The 22,702-nt window shown below is 38.2% G+C and overlaps 2 protein-coding genes across 3 annotated transcripts in view; one reads left to right on the top strand and one right to left on the bottom strand.

The window, feature by feature from the left end:
* Positions 1 to 17,454, top strand: part of RIPOR3 (RIPOR family member 3) — a 100,870-nt gene extending 83,416 nt beyond the window's left edge. Inside the window, exons 11-17 of the mRNA XM_074190103.1 lie at positions 766 to 901; positions 2,421 to 2,582; positions 9,858 to 10,016; positions 10,749 to 10,951; positions 13,230 to 13,313; positions 15,181 to 15,271; positions 15,801 to 17,454. Coding sequence (XP_074046204.1) covers positions 766 to 901; positions 2,421 to 2,582; positions 9,858 to 10,016; positions 10,749 to 10,951; positions 13,230 to 13,313; positions 15,181 to 15,271; positions 15,801 to 15,901 — 936 coding nt within the window. The 3' untranslated portion in view covers positions 15,902 to 17,454. The remainder of the gene's footprint in view (positions 1 to 765; positions 902 to 2,420; positions 2,583 to 9,857; positions 10,017 to 10,748; positions 10,952 to 13,229; positions 13,314 to 15,180; positions 15,272 to 15,800) is intronic.
* PTPN1 (protein tyrosine phosphatase non-receptor type 1) overlaps positions 15,440 to 22,702 on the bottom strand; it is a 79,190-nt gene continuing 71,927 nt past the window's right edge. For both annotated transcript variants that reach the window (XM_074210243.1, XM_074210244.1), the window contains one exon: positions 15,440 to 21,753. In XM_074210243.1, coding sequence (XP_074066344.1) covers positions 21,564 to 21,753 — 190 coding nt within the window. In that variant the 3' untranslated portion in view covers positions 15,440 to 21,563. The remainder of the gene's footprint in view (positions 21,754 to 22,702) is intronic.

Here is a 22,702-nt window from a genome sequence, read left to right as displayed (position 1 = left end):
CGTACAATGGGCTTAGTGTTTAACACATTAGCTAGCACATAGTAAGTGCTTAATAAAGGATTGTTGCTTTATTGCATTATAGTACAGTCAAGAATAAAAAGGATTATCAGGGGGTACTTGGACAACAAATGACACAGTTCTATCATTTAGAGGGGAAGGGGAGAGGTTTGGTTTGGTACTCAAGAAATGAGAGGTCTGTATTACCCAGATTGTGGTCCCACTTAACTGCCTCTGCACCCTGACCAAGTCACCTTTCTGGACCTGATTCCTCATCTGTACAAAGACAGAGGCATATTAGATGACTTCCAAGGTTGTGCCAGATTCCTTTGAGGACAATGTAAAATTTCCTTCTTCAGTTTGTACTGATCATTTCATATCTAAAATGGCAGCAGGTGGCCAGAGCAATGGACCTGGATCTGTCACAGATGTTCCTAGCTGGGAAAATCACTTAGCCTTTGCCTACCTCTAGTCCCTCATCTGTAAAATGAGGATAATAATGGCACCTACTGTTAGGGCTGATGGGAGAATAAAATGAGATAACATTTATAAACCTTAAAGTGTTACACAAATCCTATATACTTTTAATTATTATTATTATTACTGTTATTCATGATTAAAAAGTCAAGCCAGCCTACCCTAAGGAATAAGATCAGTTTGATTACTTTAGCAGGGTAAATCCAGGTCTCTCAAAGAATGACTATGAAGGATTTCAAATGGGTTTCTACTAGCTCTGTTCATGAGGCAACCTGTGCCTTTTTTTTTTAGAAACTGCTGTGCCCCAACTTGTCAAGACTGGTCCAAGAGAGCCTTCTAGAAGAAGTGTTACAGCAGAAAGAGGTTCTGGAGAAGCTATCTGTTCTCGATGTGGAGAAGGTCAGGAATGCTACGTCTGCTGATGAGCGTATGTAGCCTCAGATTCTTTGCCTGCTCACAAACTGTGGGGGATACGGGGTGATGTGGAAGGGCTCATCTTTTAAATCCAGGGGCATAGTAGTAAAATCACCAGGCCTGTTGGTCTATACTGGAAGCATAGTTCAACTGTTTACTATCTGGGTGACCTTGGAGCTTGTCACTTGTGAAAATACTTTGTACACAGTAAAATGCTGTGTAAATATAAGCTGTTATTCTTGTGTAACTTGCCTAAGGTCTTATGCTAAATGATGCCACAAAGACAGGCTTTCTGACTCTGAAGCTACTGTTTTGCCACCTTAACCTTCTAGATCTAGAGTGGTGGTAATGTTAGTGTTATTGGTCTTATATGTAATAATAAGAAAAATTTATTTAATCCTATCAGAGAGCATGATATGAATCAGTGGTGTCATACTCAAATAGAAATAGGGCCACTAAAAATGTGCATTCAAATCCCTTGATGCTATCTATATACTGATTTGGAAAACCACGTGTTAAGTTTATCTATGTTCAACTATATTTTTATTTATTTTGTTCAGTATTTCCCAATGACATTTTAATCTGGTTTGGGCAGCACTTAGGAGTGTTGTAGCTGGCTGCTTGTTTTTGATGCCTCTAATGTGTTCTGCAAGGGAGCTATATCTGTAGTAAATAAGACACTTTGAAAAAAGATCTTATAATTCATAGAATTTCTTTTGTATTTAACTTTTTAAAAAAATTAAATTTGCATTTCTTTCAATCAGTAAAAGTCTGCCTTTTCTTACTCCCCCTTTCTCCCTTGGGAAAGAAAAAAAAGAGCAAAACCCCTATTAACAAATATAGTACAGTCAAGAAAAACAGATTCCCCCCATTGGACATGTCCAAATTAAATAAATCTCAATTTGCCCTTTGTCCATAAAATTTCAAAAGCCCAAGAAATCACATACTTAAGTGCTCATTTTGAGTAGAAAAACTCTAGTCAGAGGGAGAAAGTATTTGAGAAGTTCAGAACAAACTTGGCTTTACATTGTGCATTTAGATTTACAAATCACTTCCTTCATCACCCAAGGGGATGTACGAGGTACATATATATGTAGTCTTAGAGAAATGATTGTAAATGATGGAGTGGGGACTCAAGCCCAAGTCTTCAGATAATAGATCTAGACAGTTTCCACTGTCCCCTTTTGATTTTAGAGAACTTGGGATATTATAAGAACTAGGGAATATAATGAAGTTAGAGAAAGAAGCCTTATCTTTATTCATCTTTGAGAACTGATAATTATTTCTCCCCAGACTTTAAAAACCTATAAGGCTAAGTTATTGACATGGAGAAGAGGTCAGAGGCTGCCCTGTCCTTGGAGGATGCTCTCAGAAAGTTCTCCCACGAGTGATCAATAGAGCTTGCAGGATATTTATGTGGATAGTAGGGGTTGGCCCCAGTGAGGACTGATTTCAGGGGTATTTTCCTGAACATTATCCTCAAGTAATGCCAGAGTTCCAAGCAATTAATGATTCCAAATCTGGTTTTACAGTTATTCCCCAAGCCAAGAAGAAGAAGAGGTATCTGAAGATGTGGAGTGAATGCACTGAATCAGGAGGAATCCTATTCTGCTCAGCAAAAAAATTCCAAAATCAACTAAAAAAAATGTTTGTGCACAAAATTAAAGGGAAATATCCTGGACAGCTTGAGATAGGTAATTCTTTGTATTTCAATCAAGCAATAATCTTTTATTAAGCACTTATCATGTGCTAAGCACTAAGGATACCAAAATAAGAAAGCAAAAATAGCCCCTGCCTTCAAGGAGCTTACATTTTAATGGGGAGATAGCATATTTTAATGAAAATATACTTGGTAAATAATAGAACAGATGGAAGGAAACCTTTAAGGGAAACACAAATAGCAACTGAGGGGTCCAAGAAAGGTCACTTTCTGGAGGTAGTATTTTTATTTTGTTTGTTTATTTTGTTATTTTTTTTTATAAAAGAAAGATTTTACTTTGAATTTTACAATCCCCCCCCCATCTTGCTTCCCTCCCTCCACCCTCCCTCCACCCTGACAGAAGGCAGTCTGTTAGTCTTTTCATTGTTTCCATGGTATACATTGTGCTAAGTTGAACGCGATGAGAAAGAAATCATATCCTTAAGGAAGAAAAATAAAGTATAAGAGATAGCAGAATTACATAGTAAGATACCTTTTTTTTAAATTAAAGGTAATAGTTCTTGTTTTTTTGTTCAAACTCCACAATTCTTTCTCTGGATACAGATGGTACTCTCCATTGCAGACAGCCCAAAATTGTCCCTGATTGCACTGGTGGAATGAGCAAGTCCATCAAGGTTGATCACCCACATGTTGCTGTTAGGGTGTACAATGTTCTTCTGGTTCTGCTCACCTTACTCAGCATCAGTTCATGCAAATACTTCCAGGCTTCCCTGAATCCCCATCCCTCCTGGTTTCTAATAGAACAATAGTGTTACAAGACATACATATACCACAGTTTATTAAGCCATTCCCCAATTGATGGACATTCACTTAATTTCCAATTCTTTGCCACTACAAACAGGGTTGCTATGAATATTTTTTGTACAAGTGGTGTTTTTGCCCTTTTTCATCATCTCTTCAAGGTATAGATCCAGTAGTGGTAATGCTGGGTCAAAGGGTATGCACATTTTTGTTGCCCTTTGGGCATAATTCTAAATTGCTTTCCAGAAAGGTTGAATGAGTTCACAGCTTGACCAATAATGCATTAGTGTCCCAGATTTCCCACATCCCTTCCAACATTGATCATTGTCCTTTCTGGCCATATTGGCCAGTCTGAGAGGTGTGAGGTGGTGTTTTGCATTTCTCTAAAAGTAGTGATTTAGAGCAATTTTTCAGATGATTATGGGTTGCTTTGATTTCCTTATCTGTAAATTACCTTTGCATATCCTTTGACCTTTTGTCATTTGGGAATGGCTTGGGTTTTTTTTTTTAATTTGATTCAATTCTCTGTGTATTTTAGAAATGAGTCCTTTGTCAGAAATACTAGTTGTAAAAATTGTTTCCCAATTTACTACAGTTTTTTGATCTTGGTTACAGTGGTTTTGTCTGTCCAAAAGCTTTTTTTATTTAATGTAATCAAAATTGTCTAGTTTGTTTTTAATGATGTTCACCATCTCTTCCTTGGTCATAACTGAGCTAAGTCTTAATGAAGACCAAGAATCTAAGAGTTGGAATTTGGGAGGGAAAACCTTCCAGGCATGGGGAAGAGTCAGTGGTGACAGATGGAATGTCCTATGTAAGGAATAGCAACCAGGCCAGAATGATTAGATTGGAGAATATGTGAAAGGGATTAAAATGTAAAAAAAGTATGACAGGAAAGGTTTTGGTAGTGGATGCCAGCAGAAGACTTTGTCATTGATCCTGGTGGGAATACGGAACCACTGATACTAATTGAGTATGGGGGTGGTAACATTGTTAGATCTTTGTTTTAGGAAAATCACTTTGGCAGCTGAATAGAGGCTAGATTGAAGTAGGGAGAAACTTGAGACAGTAAAGACCAAAGGGAAGGCTATTGTAATAATACAGGCAGAGGGTGATATGAGCTTGAACTATGGTAGAGGTTGTTTTAATAGAGAAAAGGAGCTGTATACAAGAATTGTAGTAGAGAAGGAAACTATAAGATTTGTCAATAGATTGTCTATGTGGAGTGAGAAGGAGGAGTCAAGGATGCTGAGGTTCTGAGCCTAGATGACAGAGGATGATAGCACCCTTAACAGCAACGGGAAATGGGTAAGAGAGGATGTTTGGGTTGAAGGAAAGATAATAAGTTCTGTTTTTGAAATGTTGAATTTGAGAAGTCAGGAGAAAGATCAGGGTTTGATATACAAACCTGGAAATCATCTGCATGGAGATGATTATTAAATGCTCAGAGACTGATAAACTCACTAAGTGAGATAAAAAGAGAAGCCAAAATGAACAAAGCATTGGCAGCCATCCCCAGGTTAGTTGGCATGATATGAAGAATGGGCAAAGGAGAATGAGTGGGTGGCCAGACAGGAGGAGGAGAACCAAGAGAAGATAGAGTCACAGATGCAGAATACCCAAAGAGAAGGTGGCTAATAGTATCAGATGCTAAGAGAAGTCAAGAAGGATGTAGATAGAGAAGAGACCTTTAGAATCGGCAATTAAGAGATCATTGGTAACTTTGGAGAAAGCAGTTAAAGATAAATGATAAGCTCTGAAGTCAGATTAGAGAGAATTTAAGAGAGTGAAAGAAGTGGAGACAACAATCACAGACAACTTTTTAAAGGAATTTAGCTAAAAAGATATAAAGGATGCCAGTTGGAGAGCATGGTATTGAGGACCATTTTTTGTTGTTGCTTTTAAGGATGCAGCAGATCTGGTGATGTTTGTAGAAAGAAGGGAGGGATCTGGTAGATGGAAAGGGAGTGAGGATGAGAGAGAGAGAGAGAGAGAGAGAGAGAGAGAGAGAGAGAGAGAGAGAGAGAGAGAATAATAGTGAGGTAATCTGCCAGAGAAAAGGGAGAGGATGGGATCCTCTTGACTTTGGCAAACAGAAGGCTTTCTCCTCCTCAGACTGGAGTATAGGAAGAGATAGTGGGATATAAGAGAGATTAATTACAAGGTGAGAAAGGGAGGAACTTTTGAGTAATGACTGGAATTGTTTCCATAAAATATGAGATATGAGGTTCTCAGCAGAGAAATTTGGTGGGGGTCAGGGTAATATTATAAGGTATTTGAGGAGAGATGGAAAAGTTTGGAACAATTGCTCTGTTGCATGGGTTAGGGAACCAATCAAAGAAGAGTGGTAGGGTTTGTCTTATTATAATCAAGGTTCAGTTGAGATGACTTCATATAAATTTATAATAAACCCAATCAATGCAATTATATGATTTTCTCCCATTCTGTTCTAGAATTGTAAACTTTTTTTAGAGGGTCAGTGGGTCCTGAGGATACTGATGAGGTGTGAGAACCAAAACTGATTTACCTCAAGGGATGATGAATTTTGATTATGATGAAGTCCAGTCAAGAAAGTATAGTTGGTGAGAGATGAAGTTAGTTTGGCTTTGGATGCTTTAAGAGGAGTTCTTGCACCACCCTCCAGCCCTCCAATAAGAGGGACAGAGGGTTCTGATAAAGTGAAAGTACCAAAGCTGATTCAATCTGGAAAGATGGTGGGAGTAATCCAAAGTTGGAGTTTGATAAGGTGTGATCAGCGATAGGGAAATAGAGCAAAAGATTCAAGAGTACAGTGTAGAATTGAAATGATTTACTGAGGAGTCATATTTGGTCAGAGTAGTGGTGATGGTATGGGATAGTGCTGAGAGACAGAGGGATTTGATGTCACTGTGAATAAGGTATAATGGAAAGATGAAAAGATTATGAGTTCTTGAAAATGAAATTGGACCATGAATGTAACATAACCAAAAGGAGGGTATGACCATTCCTGTTTATACCTGAGATGGAACATAGGAGTAGGCTGTGGGAGCTGAATAGATTGAGGAACTGGGAAGGTAATATATTAGAGGGAACAACAATGTTTGTGTTAAAATGCCCCAGAACAATAGAATCAAACTCAATAGAAACTGGGGCCAATGACCACACATAAAAATCCCCATGGGCAGTATATTGACTGAAAACTATATGAAATAACAGATTAAAACCATTTATTAACATTATCTATGTTCTTATGTGTTTTTATCTATTTTGTTAAATCGTTAAATTTGTTAAAATTATAAATTGTTAGACAATTTATTCTCGCTTGAATTGTACTTCAGAATGTTGCACATCACAATGTGGCCACATGTTTGACACCTCTGCCATAGAATGAAGGACAAAGTTGAGAAGGATAGGAAGACTATGAACTAGTCACTTATCTCATTGAGAAAGGAGGGGGTAGATCTAGAGGGTAATAGAGTTATTAGGATTTGACTTGGGTAATAAATTTGGATTAAATGAATCTTAAAAGAAGGGATATTGCTAGTGAGTGACTAGGTGGCACAGTGGATAGAGCACTGGCCCTCGAGTCAGGAGGACCTGAGTTCAAATCCAGCCTCAAACACTTAATAATTACTTTAGTTGTGTGACCTTGGGTAAGTCACTTAACCCCATTGCCTTGCAAAAAACAAAAAAAAGGGATGTTGCTGAATGAAGGTTATAAAAGAAAGTTTGAAAGTAGCAATGGGGAACAAGAAGTATTCTGATGAAGACTAGTGATTTAGGGGGTCTGAATATAAATGCAATAATGTTCAAAAAGATATAAAGAAAAACAGTCTTCAAGAGAGAGTTGGGTTATAATTGGTACAAGAAGATGGAAAGAGTGACACACCTTGAAGACAAGTTTGTTAATTATGGAACCAGGATTCCAGAGGGAACAGGGGCAGGGGCAGGAAGATCTGGAGTTAGACATTAGTAGTATAGGATGGGAATACAGAAGTGACTAGTTGATTTTAGGGAGGACATATGTTCTTTAGCAGTTGCAGTTATTACAAAGAAAGAAGAGTAGTTGGAAATGAAAGTATGCTAACCATTGGTAAATTAACTTAGATAGAGTAGGTAGTGCAGAGGATAGAACACTGGTCCAGGAGTCAGGAGGACCTGAGTTCAAATCCAGTACAATCTTGGGCAAGTCACTTATGCCCAATTGTCTCCAAAAAAAATTCATCTAGGTATAGAAAGAGTGAGGTCCCTGGATGAGGTAGGTAACCAGAAGGCTTGTCAATGATTTGAATTGCACTTTTTAGATTACAAAGTGCTTTTTGCCCATATAATCACATTTATGTCCTATCCCAATCTTGTGGGCTAGGCAGGGCAGGGATTTCCAGCTCTGAGACCTAGGGAGATTAAAATGATTTGCTTAGTTCACATGGCTGGTAAATGGCTGGACTGGACTTGAACTCTTTGACTTTTGAGTACAAGCCTTTGCCAAAGTGCCACCATCTCTCAGGACTGTATTACCTCCCTGTATCTCAGAGTATAGAATTTAATCTAGACACTATCACTACTGAGAAATTCATTGTATTTATTAGCAAGGCCATTCCAAGGAACAAAACTTGTGGTCATGAAATTTATAGACCAAAGACTTATCTTGTTTCCTTTTTAATCTATGTGTAAAATATTTTCAGAGAGTGATGAATGGAGATAGCTTTCCCTACTTAGCTAGAAAAGTCACCTTTTGGAAGTACGTGGAATTCTTAAGTTAGAAAGGTAGTTAGCTGACACAGTGGGTAGAGCACTGGCTCAGGAATCAGGAGACCCGAGTTCGAATGTGACCTTAGACACTTGCCCCATACTAGTTGTGTGACCCTGGGCAAGTCACTTGACCTGGACTGTCTTGTATCCAGGGCCATCTCCAGTCATACTAATCTATATATGGCCACTGCAGATGGCTCTAGAGGAGAAAGTGAGCCTGGTAACTTAGCAAAGCACTCCCTCCTCATTCAAATCCAATTTATGTTGCTTGTCATGGCACCACCTCCCTGATATCATGGTCTTCTTCAAGAATGAAGGACAAGAATCATCATCATCAGTCAGTAAACATTTATTAAGCACCTACTTGTATATGGGGCATACAAAAAGGAGCAATAGATAGCCATGTTCTAGGAGCTCATAGTCTCATGGGGGAGACAACAAGCAAACAAATACACCAAGATTTAAGCAAGATTAAATAAGAAATAATTAAAAAAGGGAAAGGCAATAGAATTAAGAGGGGTTGAGGAAGGGCTTCCCCTAGAAGATGAGATTTTAGCTTGGCTTTTAAAGGAAACCAAGAAAATCATTAGACAGATGGGGAGGGATGGCATCTCAGGTATGGGGGACAGCTAGAGAAAATGTCCAAAGACAAGAGATGGAGGGTTTTAAAGTACACGGATCATCCAGGAGTGTCTGGCATCAAAATGAATATGGCATGGAGAAAGGGACAGGAGGAGTGTATATAGCATATTTTTTTCCTTTTTAAAATATTTTATTTTTCTAGCTACATGCATGGGTAGTTTTCAACAATCATTTTTTTTTGCAAGGTTTTGAATTTCACCTTTTCCTCCTTCCCTCTCTTCCCCTGGCAGAAAGTAATCTAATATAAACTGTACATGAATAACCATAAAGCATACCTATTTTGAAGGACAGCTGAAGATATTTAGTATTCCATTCTGCATGCCTTCTTACTTATAATAAGGGCATAATTCTGGTGTTCAAATATGGGAAAGGCTATCAGATCAGAGAAGGACTGAATTTTTTTCTTCATGAGGTTATAAGGAAATAGATTTTGGCACCAGATAGAGAAAATCTTTCCTAACAAATAGAACAGGGGCAGGAAAGTCCACTCACAGCAACCGCAGGCAGGACTTGAAATCCAATAAATCTAGGAGCTTGTTAGGGGTGACAATGAAATAGCAGATGAATGGTATCAAATATCCAAATGACCCTTGGCCAAAAAAAACAAAACAGTTCCCTACCTCTGAGGGAGAATATCCAGAAATGGAATGAGATGCCTTGTCAAGTAGGATCCATTATATCACAGAAACTATTCAAACAGAAACTTTTGTTAGATGTTTATAGAAAGAATTCCTGACTGGGAAGGAGTGGTTGGATTATCTGAACTGTATTGGTACTATCTGATTCTGGAATTCTATGATTCCATTTTGTTCTTTCCGGGGCTGGGAAACCAAAGAGGTATTATCAAGTTGTGAATAGAAGTAAATAGGAACTGAGCTGATTCGTTAGAAGTTTTAGGTGATTCCATTTTGTCTGGGTTCCCCCCGCCTCTCCCCATCCCTCCTTTGCCCCACTTCCTTCCCTCTTCCATGATCACCTATATTCAAAGGCTAGGAAGACCAATATTGGAGGTGTTCTTGGTGCTCCAATATTTGATGATCCTGAGTTCAGAAAGTGGGTGTTCCCTTAGATTTCTAGATTTAAGCATTTCGAACCTAAGTTTATTTCTTTTGTTTTTCTGCTGTTGGTGGGCAAGTGTGTCACAGGTTACTGGAGCAGGTGATCTGCTGCAGTGGGCTGCTCTCCTCTGGGGGCCTCTCAGAAGAACTCCTCACTTGGTTCCAGTTTCAGAGATACTTACAAAAGCAAAATGTTACTGATCTGGAGAAACACTTTGCTCAACTCACCAAAGAAGGTACTATACAGTGGCTAGCAATTACCATCCACCTCATTATTAAAGAAATACATTAACAATGGAGAACTTTCTCTGAAAAGCCTTGACCCTTGAGTTTGGTCACATTTCTTAATAATTAGGAAACAATGAATATTTCACTAAATCCCAAAAGGTCCTTTCCTTCCTCTCTAGCATTCTTTCTGAAAGATCACCTCTAATTAGATCTTGAACCAAGTTCAAAGACCATAGGAGCACTTCAAATTTATAACAACAGTTTTTCCTGATACTATATTCTTTTATGGAGAAGGTAAATTCAGAGAAATGAAGTTACTTGAACCGATGTTTCCGGCTCTTTGCCACATGTTGTCATTAGTCTCTAGAATACAGAGAGGAATTCAAATAAAGTTCATCTTTAGTCCAACAATTCTTCAAAATTAGTCTGAGTGCTGGGGTAGGTTGAGAGTGGGTGGGTGGGTGGGTTGGTCATCATCTTTGCAGTTAAGAGCCATCCCAGTGCACTTGACTTTTGAAATAACCATTTTTGAAATAACCATTGATAAAATGTTGCTGCTTTTCAAACCCTAGACACAGTATGCAGCAGTGATAAGAAGCTTGTTTCTAGAATGAATTATTTCTGGAAATGGTTCCTAATTATTAGTAGGCAAACAATCACATAACATAAAAGTGCAGTTTTGTTATCTTGACTTCATGGAATTATGAACATTTATTTACTTTTCCACTCCCTGTCCCTAGTCACACTCCTTGAGGACCTGCAGTGTTCGGGACGACTAAAGAAAATAAAAAAGCTGAAGGGAAAGAGATTGGGTCAGCTCCAGCCACTGCCCCAGACCTTAAAGACATGGGCCCTGTTGCAGCTAGATGATAACCACCGGGTTCGAAAAGCAGCAGTTGCTCGTCTCTGTGATGCAGCTGGAAATAGGAGCTTTCGGGAAAAGGTACTCATGTTCATGAGGAAGATATTAAGACGGTTGCTCACAGGCAGTCATAACACTAGAAGTGGCTGGGACCTCAGAGGCATATTCATATACTTTCCAGGTAGAGGGACCTTCAATTCATACTTTAGAGGTAGTCCAATTCCTACATTTTAAAGAATTAGGAAACTGAGACCTAGAAAAGTTGAGTGACTTGTCCAATAGATAACATGGGAATTGGTTTTCCTTGACACTATTTGTTATGAGAGTTTTGTTTTTCCTTTTTTTTCTGGGGAGGGGGCACAGAAGATTGAGGGCATGTGGAGAATAATCAACTGTTTGTTAAGTGGAGAAAAAAGCTCAAAAGTTGTTTGTCCAAGTTCACACCTTGGATTTGAATTGTGGCTCTGCCTCTTATTAAAAAAATGGGTGCTACCTTGCATTAGATTTGAAGTAGGAAGAAGTGGGCTATTTGGGTGGAGAATGAAATAAAGCAGAATGATTTTTTATTATCTTGGACTCTAAATATTAGTGGGGAGGACTAATAGTGGAATGGCAAATCATGACTCAGAGGAAAATTAGCCATCAAGATTTATCCTCAGGGTTCAACCTTGCTACCTGTCTGGCTGTTACTAGGTCCAGCCTAGATGGTGCCACTCTACTGGCACTGGAGTCAGGAGGACCTGAATTCAAATCTGACCTCAGGCACTTACTAGCTGTGAGACCCTGGGCAAGTCTCTTAACCCTTGCATTCATAGCCATTTCCCAGTCATATGGATTCATATCTGGCCACTAAATATTTCTGGAGGAAAAAGTGAGACTGATGACTTAGCTCAGTCTCCCCCTCATGCAAAGCCCCAATGTCATGGACTTCCTTGAAAACAGGACAAATGTCATGATACATAGAAACAATACTATTTCTTGGTGTTCATCTTTCCTGTAAGCTATGTTTAGTTTCATTTAATTGATTTCAGACATTTATTAAATGTCAGCTTCATGAAAGGCACTGCGCTAGGAGGCTAGAGATAAAAGGATGAAAAATAGCACAAACCCTTTTCATTGCCCAATGGAGTAAGAGGAAGATATGATGTGTAAACAATTAGTATGATGCAAGGTATAGATTTTGATAGAGGCAAGAGAGCCCTCCAGGCAACATGCTATGAGAAATTGGATGAGGGGAGATAGGGGCTTAGGTTTTGAAGGTGAAAATGAGTTTATTCTGAGCATGAGTTACAGTGAAATTTAAGTTAGTCATATTGTAGAGGTTCTTGAAGGCCTGTCAGGGAACTAAATTTCTTTGGTAGGTCATGGGAAGCTGTGGTTTATGTTTCTAAACATGAATTTAACTTCTTGCTCCTTCCATTGTTAAGGGGTAATTGATGATTGGTGTAAAGGTATCTATGGACTCAGGCCAATTTTTTTTTTTTTGCAGAGAGCAGTTTGTTTCCTCTGGGTTAACTCCCTTCTCTCTGATGCTTCTCCCTAATTGGGAAGCAGGAATTTGGGTGGGAATGATGAGAAAGAGCTAGGAGGCTATTTCTATTGAAAATATTTCCAATAGGGGCAGGTAGATGGTGCAGTGGATAGAACACCAGCCTGGAGTCAGGAGGACCTGAGTTCAAATATGCCCTCAGATATTTAATAATTACCTAGCTGTGTGACCTTGGGCAAGTCACTTAACCCCACTGCCTTGCAAAAACAAAAACAAATTTTTTCCAATGAAAAGCTCCACATCAACTCCCAGTTGCAAAGATTTCTCCTTTGTATTCTAACCACTGCAGGCCCTATCAGTTCTTAGTGGTGGCTCGGCTGTTAAGGAGGTTTGCTGAGAGACTTTTTATAGTCTGTATACACCATACTCAGGAGCTAAAATCTTGACTCCTCTGGTCTTTCAATAACTTTCAGTAACAATTAGAAATACTTCTTGATGTTCTTATTGAGTGGGCTAAAGGATTAACAGAATTTCACCACCACAAAAATGAAATTGGACTCTTAGAGACAATCTGTCTGACTCAGCACTGCAAGATCTCCCAGGGGCAAGAATTTCAAGGAAACCTTGAACATATTAATGAACATGTGTTATGTGTCACTGGCTCAAAGATTCTAGATCATGGTTTCTGGGTGAGGGGGGAAGGATTGACTTACTCTAAAAGGTTTGGATAAACTATTTTCTTATCTACTGTACCCAACTGATAAAGCTCTAGACCAGGTATTTGATAGTGAAACAATAGTGGATTTTCTTTTGGTAGTCCAACAAAAATCCTACTTTTTTTCTAGGCACTCTTTTTCTTTATTTTTTTAGGCACTCCTTTTCTACACTAGTACTCTCTCAGACAATGATGCAAAACTTCAGCAAGCATCATGTTTGGCTCTAAAATATCTCAAAGTAAGTAAATCTAGTTTCTTTACTGCTTGGGGATTGTCAGAAGTCAGAAGGAAAAATGGCTCCGTTTTTGGGAGTATTCTCTGTGGTAATCAATAGCATTTTAAGGACTGAAGATACATTATTTCATTAGAACTGGTTCTTCCTTGGTATTCTACCCCTCCCTCTCCTGGCCTTTGCATTAGCTGCTCAGGGCCTGGAAAGCTCTGTTCTCCCTCCTTCCCTTGGTTCTCCTCACCTGACTTTCACAGGTCAGTTCCATCCTACATTTTCCTGACTAGGTTCCCCTCAGCTGCTATGCCTTCCTGCACAAATCTCTTATCTATAGATGAATATGCAACCTCCTGATTCTAGGCATCTAAATGGCTCAGTGGATTAAGAACTGGATCTTGAATTGGGAAGTCGCAAACATTAGCTGAGATCAGGGAAAGTAATTTGCCTAGCATCTACCTCCCAAGGTTATTGTGAGGATAAAATGAGATATTTGTAAAGCACTGGACAAAACTTCAAAGTGTCATATAAACCACAGTTCTTGTTATTAGTAACAATAGTGACTGTTATCATACTTGAAGTTTCTCCAGGGCAAGGACTTGCCTAGCAAAGTGGTTGGGATACAACAAATACTTGAGCAAAGTATCCCAGAGTTCTTTAAGAAGGGGACCAAGGTCCCTCTAAGGTTCACTTCAAGCTCTTTTCTTATCTCATTAAGAACTTAACCCGTTGAATTTGGGAACATGAATAAATACTAAATTCTAGGAGATCCAGATTCTGAAGGAACCAAAAGATGGAAGATTCTTGACCTTGTACAAATCTATTATTATATGTTAACCAGCAGAGGGAGCAGATACCATGGAGTTTCTGGCACTGGGATGGCCTGAATCTCACACAGCTGACAGAGAATGTGAATGAGATGATGCCAAAGTAATTAAATCATACACCAACAGAAAAACAGCTTCCCTGGAAATGATCTTGGTTACTTGCTTCCCTGTTGTAATAGTAATAGAGAGATGGTAATGAGGCTGATGTTTACATTTTTACATGACAGAAAACACTTTGAGATCTGCCTTGTCCTTGGATCCTCCTAGACTTAGGAGAAAGACAGGATTATGTTATTTTAGAGAGGAGAAAATAGGGGCCCAGAGTTGAGGGGCATCTTTTGATGTCAGTGTTCTTAGAGAGGAGAAAATAGGGGCCCAGAGTTGAGGGGCATCTTATGATGCCATTGTTTTCTCTACAACCCAGGATTATAATAACTAATATTTTTATAGTGCTTACTATTTGGGAAGTGCTTTACAATGTTCACATTTAATTCTCACCACCTTATTATCTAAAATTGGTTAACAAGAAGGCAGATGACAAAGCTGAAGAATCTTGTAGCCTTAAATTGGTCATTAGGTGAACAGGGAGGAATCCTAGGGAATATCTGTAGGAGAGATTTGCCTGTCTCATGGGGGTTTTCATTAGATGTTCAGAAATTAATATAGCCAAGGACATACAGGTAAAGCTTCAACTGACTAGACACTTCCAAAGGTCTGATAAAGAAGAAACACTGAGCTTTTGTCACCATTAACAGCCCTGGTATCAGCTCAGTTCTTAAGACAGTGTTGTAGAAATTTTCAATAGTAATTGTCCTCAAAAGCCCTCATAGAGGAGGATTGCTGGACTTACCTGAATCTACACCTCAAATTACACAGAAGCCTGTATAAATATATTTTTAATTAATATATTTTTCTAACAACATACAATGGTAGTATTCAAGGTTTTGTTTTACATTTGTCTCCTCCCTGCTTTCCAACAGAAAGTAATCTATAGCCTGTGTATTTTTTTAAAAACTGATTCTATTTTTTATAAGTTTCTTTTGTTCACCTAGGGAATGGAAAGTATCGATCAGATTGCAAGTTTATGTCAGTCTGACTTGGAAGATGTGAGGACAGCAGCCCGGGAGACAACATTATCATTTGGTAAAACTAATCTACTAAGTAGATGATTTTGGAGGCTTAAAGCTTTTCCATTCTGCTTAAGGGTACCAAGAGCTCTTGGGGTGGGGTGGGGGGCAGGGAGATAGTAGAAAGCCACACAGGTGTAATCTACACCCATTTACCTTTCAACTGTTGAATTTCACCACAAGTTTCTTATGATTTGGTTGCTAAAAAATACCAACTAGGTAATGGGAATAATGTAGTTGCAGTGATGACTTTTTAACTATTATTAGTATTTTTACTAAGGCAACTGTTTTGAAGTTATCAGATTAAGGAATATGCTTTACTCTCCCCATAAAATTTAATTGTCCTTCAAAGTCATTTTGAGATAAGGATTAAGACTCAAAAGCTTCTCAATCCCTGTCCTATGTATGTGGTGTAGAGACATCAAAACCCCTAACTTGTTATAGATGAACATGGTTTTTTTGGGGGTGGTGAGGGTGAAACAAAACAAGACTGAGGATGGGAGTACTGAAGTTTTTATCAGTGACACATCATCTTATATATGCAGGTGAAAAAGGACGTTTGGCTTTTGAGAAGATGGATAGAATTTGTTCTGAAGTCAGAGAAACCTTATACCAGGAGGCAGATATTGAAATTACAGTATTTTAAATAGCCCCACAGGCTGAGCCCAGATTCCGAATCTGTTCTTTCATGTCCCATCACGTGAAGATTGAGTATTGGCACTGCTGGGCAGTTGGGCCTCTGGTTTTTGCAGCACAAACCTTCTTAGAAGAGTCCAGGAATGTATACTCCTGCTTCTTGCAGGAATATGGCCAATGACATACAAAAACTTAAGCTCAAAATTTTGATCAGGAATAGAGAAAAATCAGCACACAGATATGGAATGCACCCTTTGGTAAAGAACCTGAATGACCTTTCTCAAAAGCTCTCTTGGTTTGAGGATGCAAAGGATGCTTCTGACCTACAGCAAATTCAAAGCCTCAAAATGCAAGTCCAAAAGAGTAGTACAGTAAAAAGCTGAGAGGATGGTGAATTGTTAGGTGCTGAGCAGTAGTCAATCTGACCTTGACAAGCAAAGGAGTAGGGGAGACAGGGTATGTCTTGGTACAGCTGGCATGGTAGAAACTGTTGATTTGATAGCAATCTAATACTGAAAAACAGAAAATCATTTCCAAAGATGTTTGACTGCTTTCCTTTTTGCTAGATGCTGGAGTAGAATTTTTTTTTAAATGTTTCTGCAAGACAATTGGGGTTAAGTGGCTTGCCCAAGGCCACACAGCTAGGTAATTATTAAGTGTCTGAGGCCAGATTTGAACTGAGGTACTCCTGATTCCAGGGCTGGTGCTCTATCCACTGTACCACCTAGCCGTCCCGGAGTAGAATCTTAACTGCAATAGTTATATAGATTATTTATAAAGCATATTCTTGCTATATTAATTATATCATTAAAGATACAAGGCCAAAAGAAAAATGTCAAGGGAAATTTCCATAAAACAATTCCAATAGGGATCAGTCAAGCTGTTAGTTGAATTGGTTTTGAACCTACAAGTTTGTTTGGTTGTCTTGAGAGAGGTAGCATAGGCTTCTTGAAGAAAGACAAAGAAGAAAACTTTTTGTATTTAAAAAAAAATCCCCTCCAAATCCAAATAAATTTGATACCTAGAACTAATGTGTATTGGTAAATGCCTCCAAGGAACAGTGGCTCTTGGAAACTCCACAACAGAAGCATTTGGAACCTCAGTTAATCTCACTGTATATACTTTGTGATTTTATTTTCATTGGATATTTATTTTTGTGATTTTACATATTCAATTCTGTAAAGTTTTTCATTAAAAAAATAAAAATCCTAAAGTGGTTATTCAATTAATTTTTTTCCTAGAAAGCAAGGCAGAGAAAAACACTAACACCAGCTGTTTCCTCATGGGGGGAAAAGTTTCATTGGCTCAGCAAGCTCTCTTTTCTATCAACTAAATACATATTTACTGTATTTTCAAAATAACCAAACTGTAAAAGCACTGTTTGTATATCCATTTCCATTTTACAGAGGGCCAAATATTAAATCTAGAAGGAAGCTTGAGCTTTAGTCCAAAATCTTCATTTTACAGATAATAAACTGATACTTAGAAGGGATCTGCCCTTTTAAGATAGTAGAGCTTGAGCTTTACTGGCTGTTTCATACATTGAGAAAAGAAGGTGTATATATATATATATTATTCTTTATTGTTATAATGTAGAGAAAAAAACCTACATTTCAGAAGGTCAATATTTGAATGAGGCTCTGATACTGCTTGCTTTTGAAATGTTGGGCAAGTCACTTAATGTTTTTGGGCAACATTTCCTTGGAAGATGAGACCAGATTATGTCCAGACTTGTCCCAGGACAGTAGGCACACATACACACACACACACACACACACACACACACACACAATATTTTTTAAATGAATGAATGAATGAACTAAATTGTTTCAAAGGTCCTTTCTACCTCTAACTTGTCTATAGGATAAAGCCAAAAACATTCCCACCAAGCAGTCCTTTAAAAAAAGGTCCACAAAACAGCTTGAACTCACCTTAGCATTTGCAGTAGCCTGTAGAGATGAACTTTTAGGCAACCATAGCTGTACCTAAGAGAAGAATGTGCTTCACTTCGACATAGAAGATCAGCAAGGTGCCCTTCCCTTAACAAAGAAATGTGAAGCAGCCCAAATGCATGTTCTTTAAAAAAAACTTTTATTGTTGCAACTAAAATGAGAACCCATCATTTATTTGCATGGGAAGTTGTAAAACTGTACAATTTTACTTAAACCTGTAGTCATTGTAGAATCTTTCACACACTCACCCCCACCCCCACCCCCAAACACACACGCATGCACACAGAGGCAGAGAGATACATTAAAATGTATTATACCAAAACATTTTGCTTTTTTGTTGATTTTTATTTTTGTAAAAATGGTATTATTCTATGGCCATTGGTAAAAAAAGAAAGACCTGATGAGTAAATATTTGCTTAAGGCATATAGCATTAGCAGCTCACTAACTTTCTAACATACGTTTAACAAAATGGATAACTGTCCATTTTCCAAGAAGAGGCGGTTAACCAATACACCCATTTTGAAGTTCTACTTGCTGTATATACACACCTGAACTACTACATACATATACAGGACTTGAGAAAAAGATGCTTACAGTTTGGCATCATAAGCCTTAGACACACCTCACCAATGTTTTGTAGGGCTATTTTATGCTGTTCTCATTTCAGTAGAAATCCTCCAACAGGTCAAAGGCAAAATGTGAAATGGCTGGCAAAGACCAGCAGAATAGCTGCAGCCGCCTCCCCCTCCCTTCTCCCCCTTCCCCCATTTAACAAAATTAAAGTCATAACATGAAGACCTTATGATTTCCTTCAAAGAAATAACCAAGTATAATTGAATCAATGTAAAGGGTTAATACAGGTGAGAGTGTTTGTCTGTGTGTGTGAGAGAGAGAGAGAGAGAGAGAGAGAGAGAAGAGAGTATGTGTGTATGTAAGAGAAAGAGAGAGAAGGGTGAGGTGGGATGGGATATTCTTACCAAGACTAGAATTAATACTTTCCAACATGAAAGATACTGCAGTTAACTGTATACAGACCACCCATATTAAATGATTTGGTTTGCTAGAGTGCTCCACAGCAAACATCAAATGCTCAGTTCTTTCCCTAGCTTTTATTCCAAATATTGGTTTGCTTAAGATGTGTTTTTGAATTTGGAACAGTAAATGATATTGTCAAAGGTCAGCAGGAAGACTGCCTGCCTGAGATGATTAGTGGATGAGGTGTGATTAGGGCTTATCATACACTTGGAATGTCTGTAGTATAGTTGCTACTCAGTTGACGTAAATTGTAAAGTTTGATAAACTGGATTACTGAGTGAAACTGAATAGAAAGTCAAGCCTAATAATTAGGCAACTATCTGTTATTGGATAAATATCTATCAATCTATTGCTGAATGAAGACATATACAGCAATAGCCTTGTGAACCACAGTCACTTAACAACCAGATCATGCAAATATAAATTTGACTGTATGTGTGGGCACATGAGTAAGCAGAAATATAAGTTCTTTCACCTTCAAGCACATGGTATTTAATCAGGACACAAGACGATCTTACATGCATTCTAATACAAATGGGGAAAATGTTGCTTGAGAACAACACTCTACCAGATGATAGGGAAAGTAACTGGGACAAAGTAATCACATACTGTCTCTTAAATACACAAATGTTCATTATATATTATGATACCATTGTTCTATAAACATATCCCAATATCTCTTTTAATGAAAATCACAATTATTACTCAATAATGACTGCTCACAATCTTCCTCCTTTCAAGTACTGGATGGATTCCATAGCCTATCAGGTATGTCTTATGTTCCCAGCTCTACCTGAAGATTTATTATTGTACTTCTGATAAGCCCTTGAGGCAAGGCTGATGTTAAAAAAAATTTTTAAACACATTATTAGTTTAGGAAAATGCTAGAGCTATGGATACCTTTTGGGGGAAAATAAATATGGAGTGAAAAGATTCATTACACAATATACTCCATAAAAGGTTGGCTGAAAATGGTGTTTAAGTGCTTGCATGACTAGGATGCATTAAAAAGCACCAATCAGTGGCACCATTGCAGATCAAGATCTATTGTCTTGGACTGGCTACTGCAACTAACTATAAGTACTCTATCCTGCCCCTTCCCCTTATCTGCACCACCACATAGTACTTACTTTCATTCTCCTTGAGAAACTGGACTCTTGTACATATGGGGGAAAAGAGAGAGATGGCTGGGGCCTGGGCAGAACAACAACAACAACAACAACAAAAAAAAACAAAGACCATGAGGGAGAGCAAACTTCTCCTAACTCATGGCTCTTACTAACCCTTTATTCTTGCTATTCTGCTGCTGGCTCTACAAGCAGAGACTGCCATTTGGGTAGAGCAGAATCAAATTTCTGAGTTGCTGTAGAAGAGGAAGTAGAATGAAATCATTCTTTATCAAATGAACTAAGCCCAAAACCTAGGTGTCTGTGGAGATGCAAGACTCACCACCCACCCACCTTTGCCACCTGACAACATTCACAGCAAAAAGAGTCGAGCCAAAATAAAGCCATTACTGAAATCTGTTTTCTAAAGCAAAGAAAAACAACCCCAAAGTCAAAGCAAAACTGCTTGCATCTTGCTCAGTCACTGATCTGACTCCTTTAGAGAGGTCTAGAAGCTGATGACCTCTTAAAACTCTTTCCAATGGCTGCTGTGGAACAGGCTCTACATTCATTTAACTGTTTTATGATAGTTTGTGGTGTTGGAGGTGAATCCTAGAGCATTTTTCTGTCCCTTTTTCTTTTTTTTAAACAGCAGCCAACATTGCAATGTGTATTTATAAGAAAACTGCAATCTATATTCCAAATCAGGTGAAGACTTGTCTTTCTAAATACTAATAGAGGTTTTTAAAATGCTGGTGGACATGTCTCCCTGAACCCCTGCAAGGAAAAAAGGTAAACAAACAAACAGGGGATGGAATAATCCAGGCAGGTGCATGTGCAGGTTGAGTTTAACAGTACCAATTGAGAAATTTAACTATTTCTAATTAGGGGTGGGGGCAGGGGGGAAAAGGAAGTGGTGAGGAATACCCTGAGCAAATGCAGAACCTGGGTTTGTGACTTTTTTCTTCTTCATTTTTAGTCAAGATCCTGTAAAAAGGGAATGAATGTTATGTTTCAACAGATAACCAGCACAGGCACTGCCTACCACTCAGTATGAACATGTGTGACTGAATTCCTCCCATCCACTTAGCAAATGACATTCTTAAAAAGATTCAGGTTCTTCTGGGAAATCAAATAGAAATCGCAGATTCGGTTACAACACTTGGAGAGTACAAGCAAGTTTTACTTTTGCAAAGTCTTTTTCAGAAATAGAACAAAAAAACAAAGAACTGTCTTTCAAAAAGGTTAAAAACAACAATGTGTTGTAATTCTATTATTCTTTTAAAAAACAAAATGAACAAAGAAACAAAAACAGGAGAGACTTATTTGGCATTTTCTCTGCTTAGTCCTGAATATTTTAAGGCCCTGAGATTCAACTATTTTATTCTTGGGACCACAGGGCTTATTTAAACCCTAGTGCATCAATTAATTTTCTCTTTTAGCCCTACCAAAGTTCCAGACTTTTAACCTTAGATCTGTTTATTCTGAGACATGACTCAGTTAATTTCGTAGAACTGAATTAGAAACCAGTCCAACTGATGTTTTTTTCTGTACACTCCCATCTTGCCAACAGGTCCATCAATGAAAACATACTCTATAACAGAGGTAAGCTCCAGCTGTGAGGACAGTGAACAAACAGATATTGACTAGAAAGGGCTTCCAGGTAGTTGCCATGTTGTCTTCATCCTCTTCAGGCGATAGCTCTTCTTTGGTGGATGCGGCATTCTGATGTTCACTAACAGTTCTCCTTCTAACTCCAGTGTCTTGACTAGTGAAGAGAAATTTAGAAGCAGGCACTCATTACAACTTTGGAATAAATAAGTAAATATCTAGCTAGTAATGATCCTTTGTTCCTTAACCAAATTCTATTACCTTGTTCCAGAGAGATAATTAGTAGCTATATTACAGTGATACTGACACCTGGGAATTATGGTTATCAAATGTATTCCCCTTAGGTCCAAAGGAGTCAAGAATATATTTCAGAAGAATCTTAAATTTCAGAAACTGAATAGAAATGAGAGGATTTCATCCAAATTCATCATTTTACAGAGAGTGAAACTGAGACCCAGTAGATACATAACTAGTCCAAAAATCCTCAATCCAATATTTTTTCTAGGATTTTCTTACTGTGCCAATCTGGTATTCTATCTATCATAAATCTCTAAGTTCTAACATAGGTTAGTGGAATTCTGTAATATCAGAGGATTAATATAGTTTGATTATGTAATCAGGTATGAATGCCTCAATTATGTGCAGCTCACACCTAGCATTCTTAGTAAGTGCTAAACTTTTCAAGGTTTCTCAAAGTGTCAAATGAAGGTCAATCCTTTGGTGAGCTGAACCTAATAGGAAACCTATAATCAATAGTATAACCAATAATACTATTTCATTTATTTATGAGACTGAAGGTGGTGCTCAAGATTTACACTCAGATCTTCCAACTTGTTTAAAGCTGTAAGGGGCCTAAGAGACCAACTAGTCCAAACCTGCTACTTTATAGGCAAAGGAACTGGAGGCCCAGAGAGGGAAAAAAAATCACACAGGCAGTAACTGGCAAAGCTGGAATATGATTCCCAGGCTTCTGACTTCAAACAATGTTATCAGTTGGAAAGAGTATCTACAGTACTGCTACTAGGAATTTAGCTTCAGAAAAGCATAAAGCAGTACCTAAAGTGAATTTATGTTTTATGAGCAGGGGAGTAATAACTTCTGAATGG

The sequence above is a fragment of the Macrotis lagotis genome, chromosome 1 (assembly GCF_037893015.1).
Source record: "Macrotis lagotis isolate mMagLag1 chromosome 1, bilby.v1.9.chrom.fasta, whole genome shotgun sequence".
In the NCBI taxonomy this organism is placed as follows: domain Eukaryota; kingdom Metazoa; phylum Chordata; class Mammalia; order Peramelemorphia; family Peramelidae; genus Macrotis; species Macrotis lagotis.
Note: the sequence above shows the minus strand (reverse complement) of the source record. Positions and strands in the feature narration are given on the sequence as shown.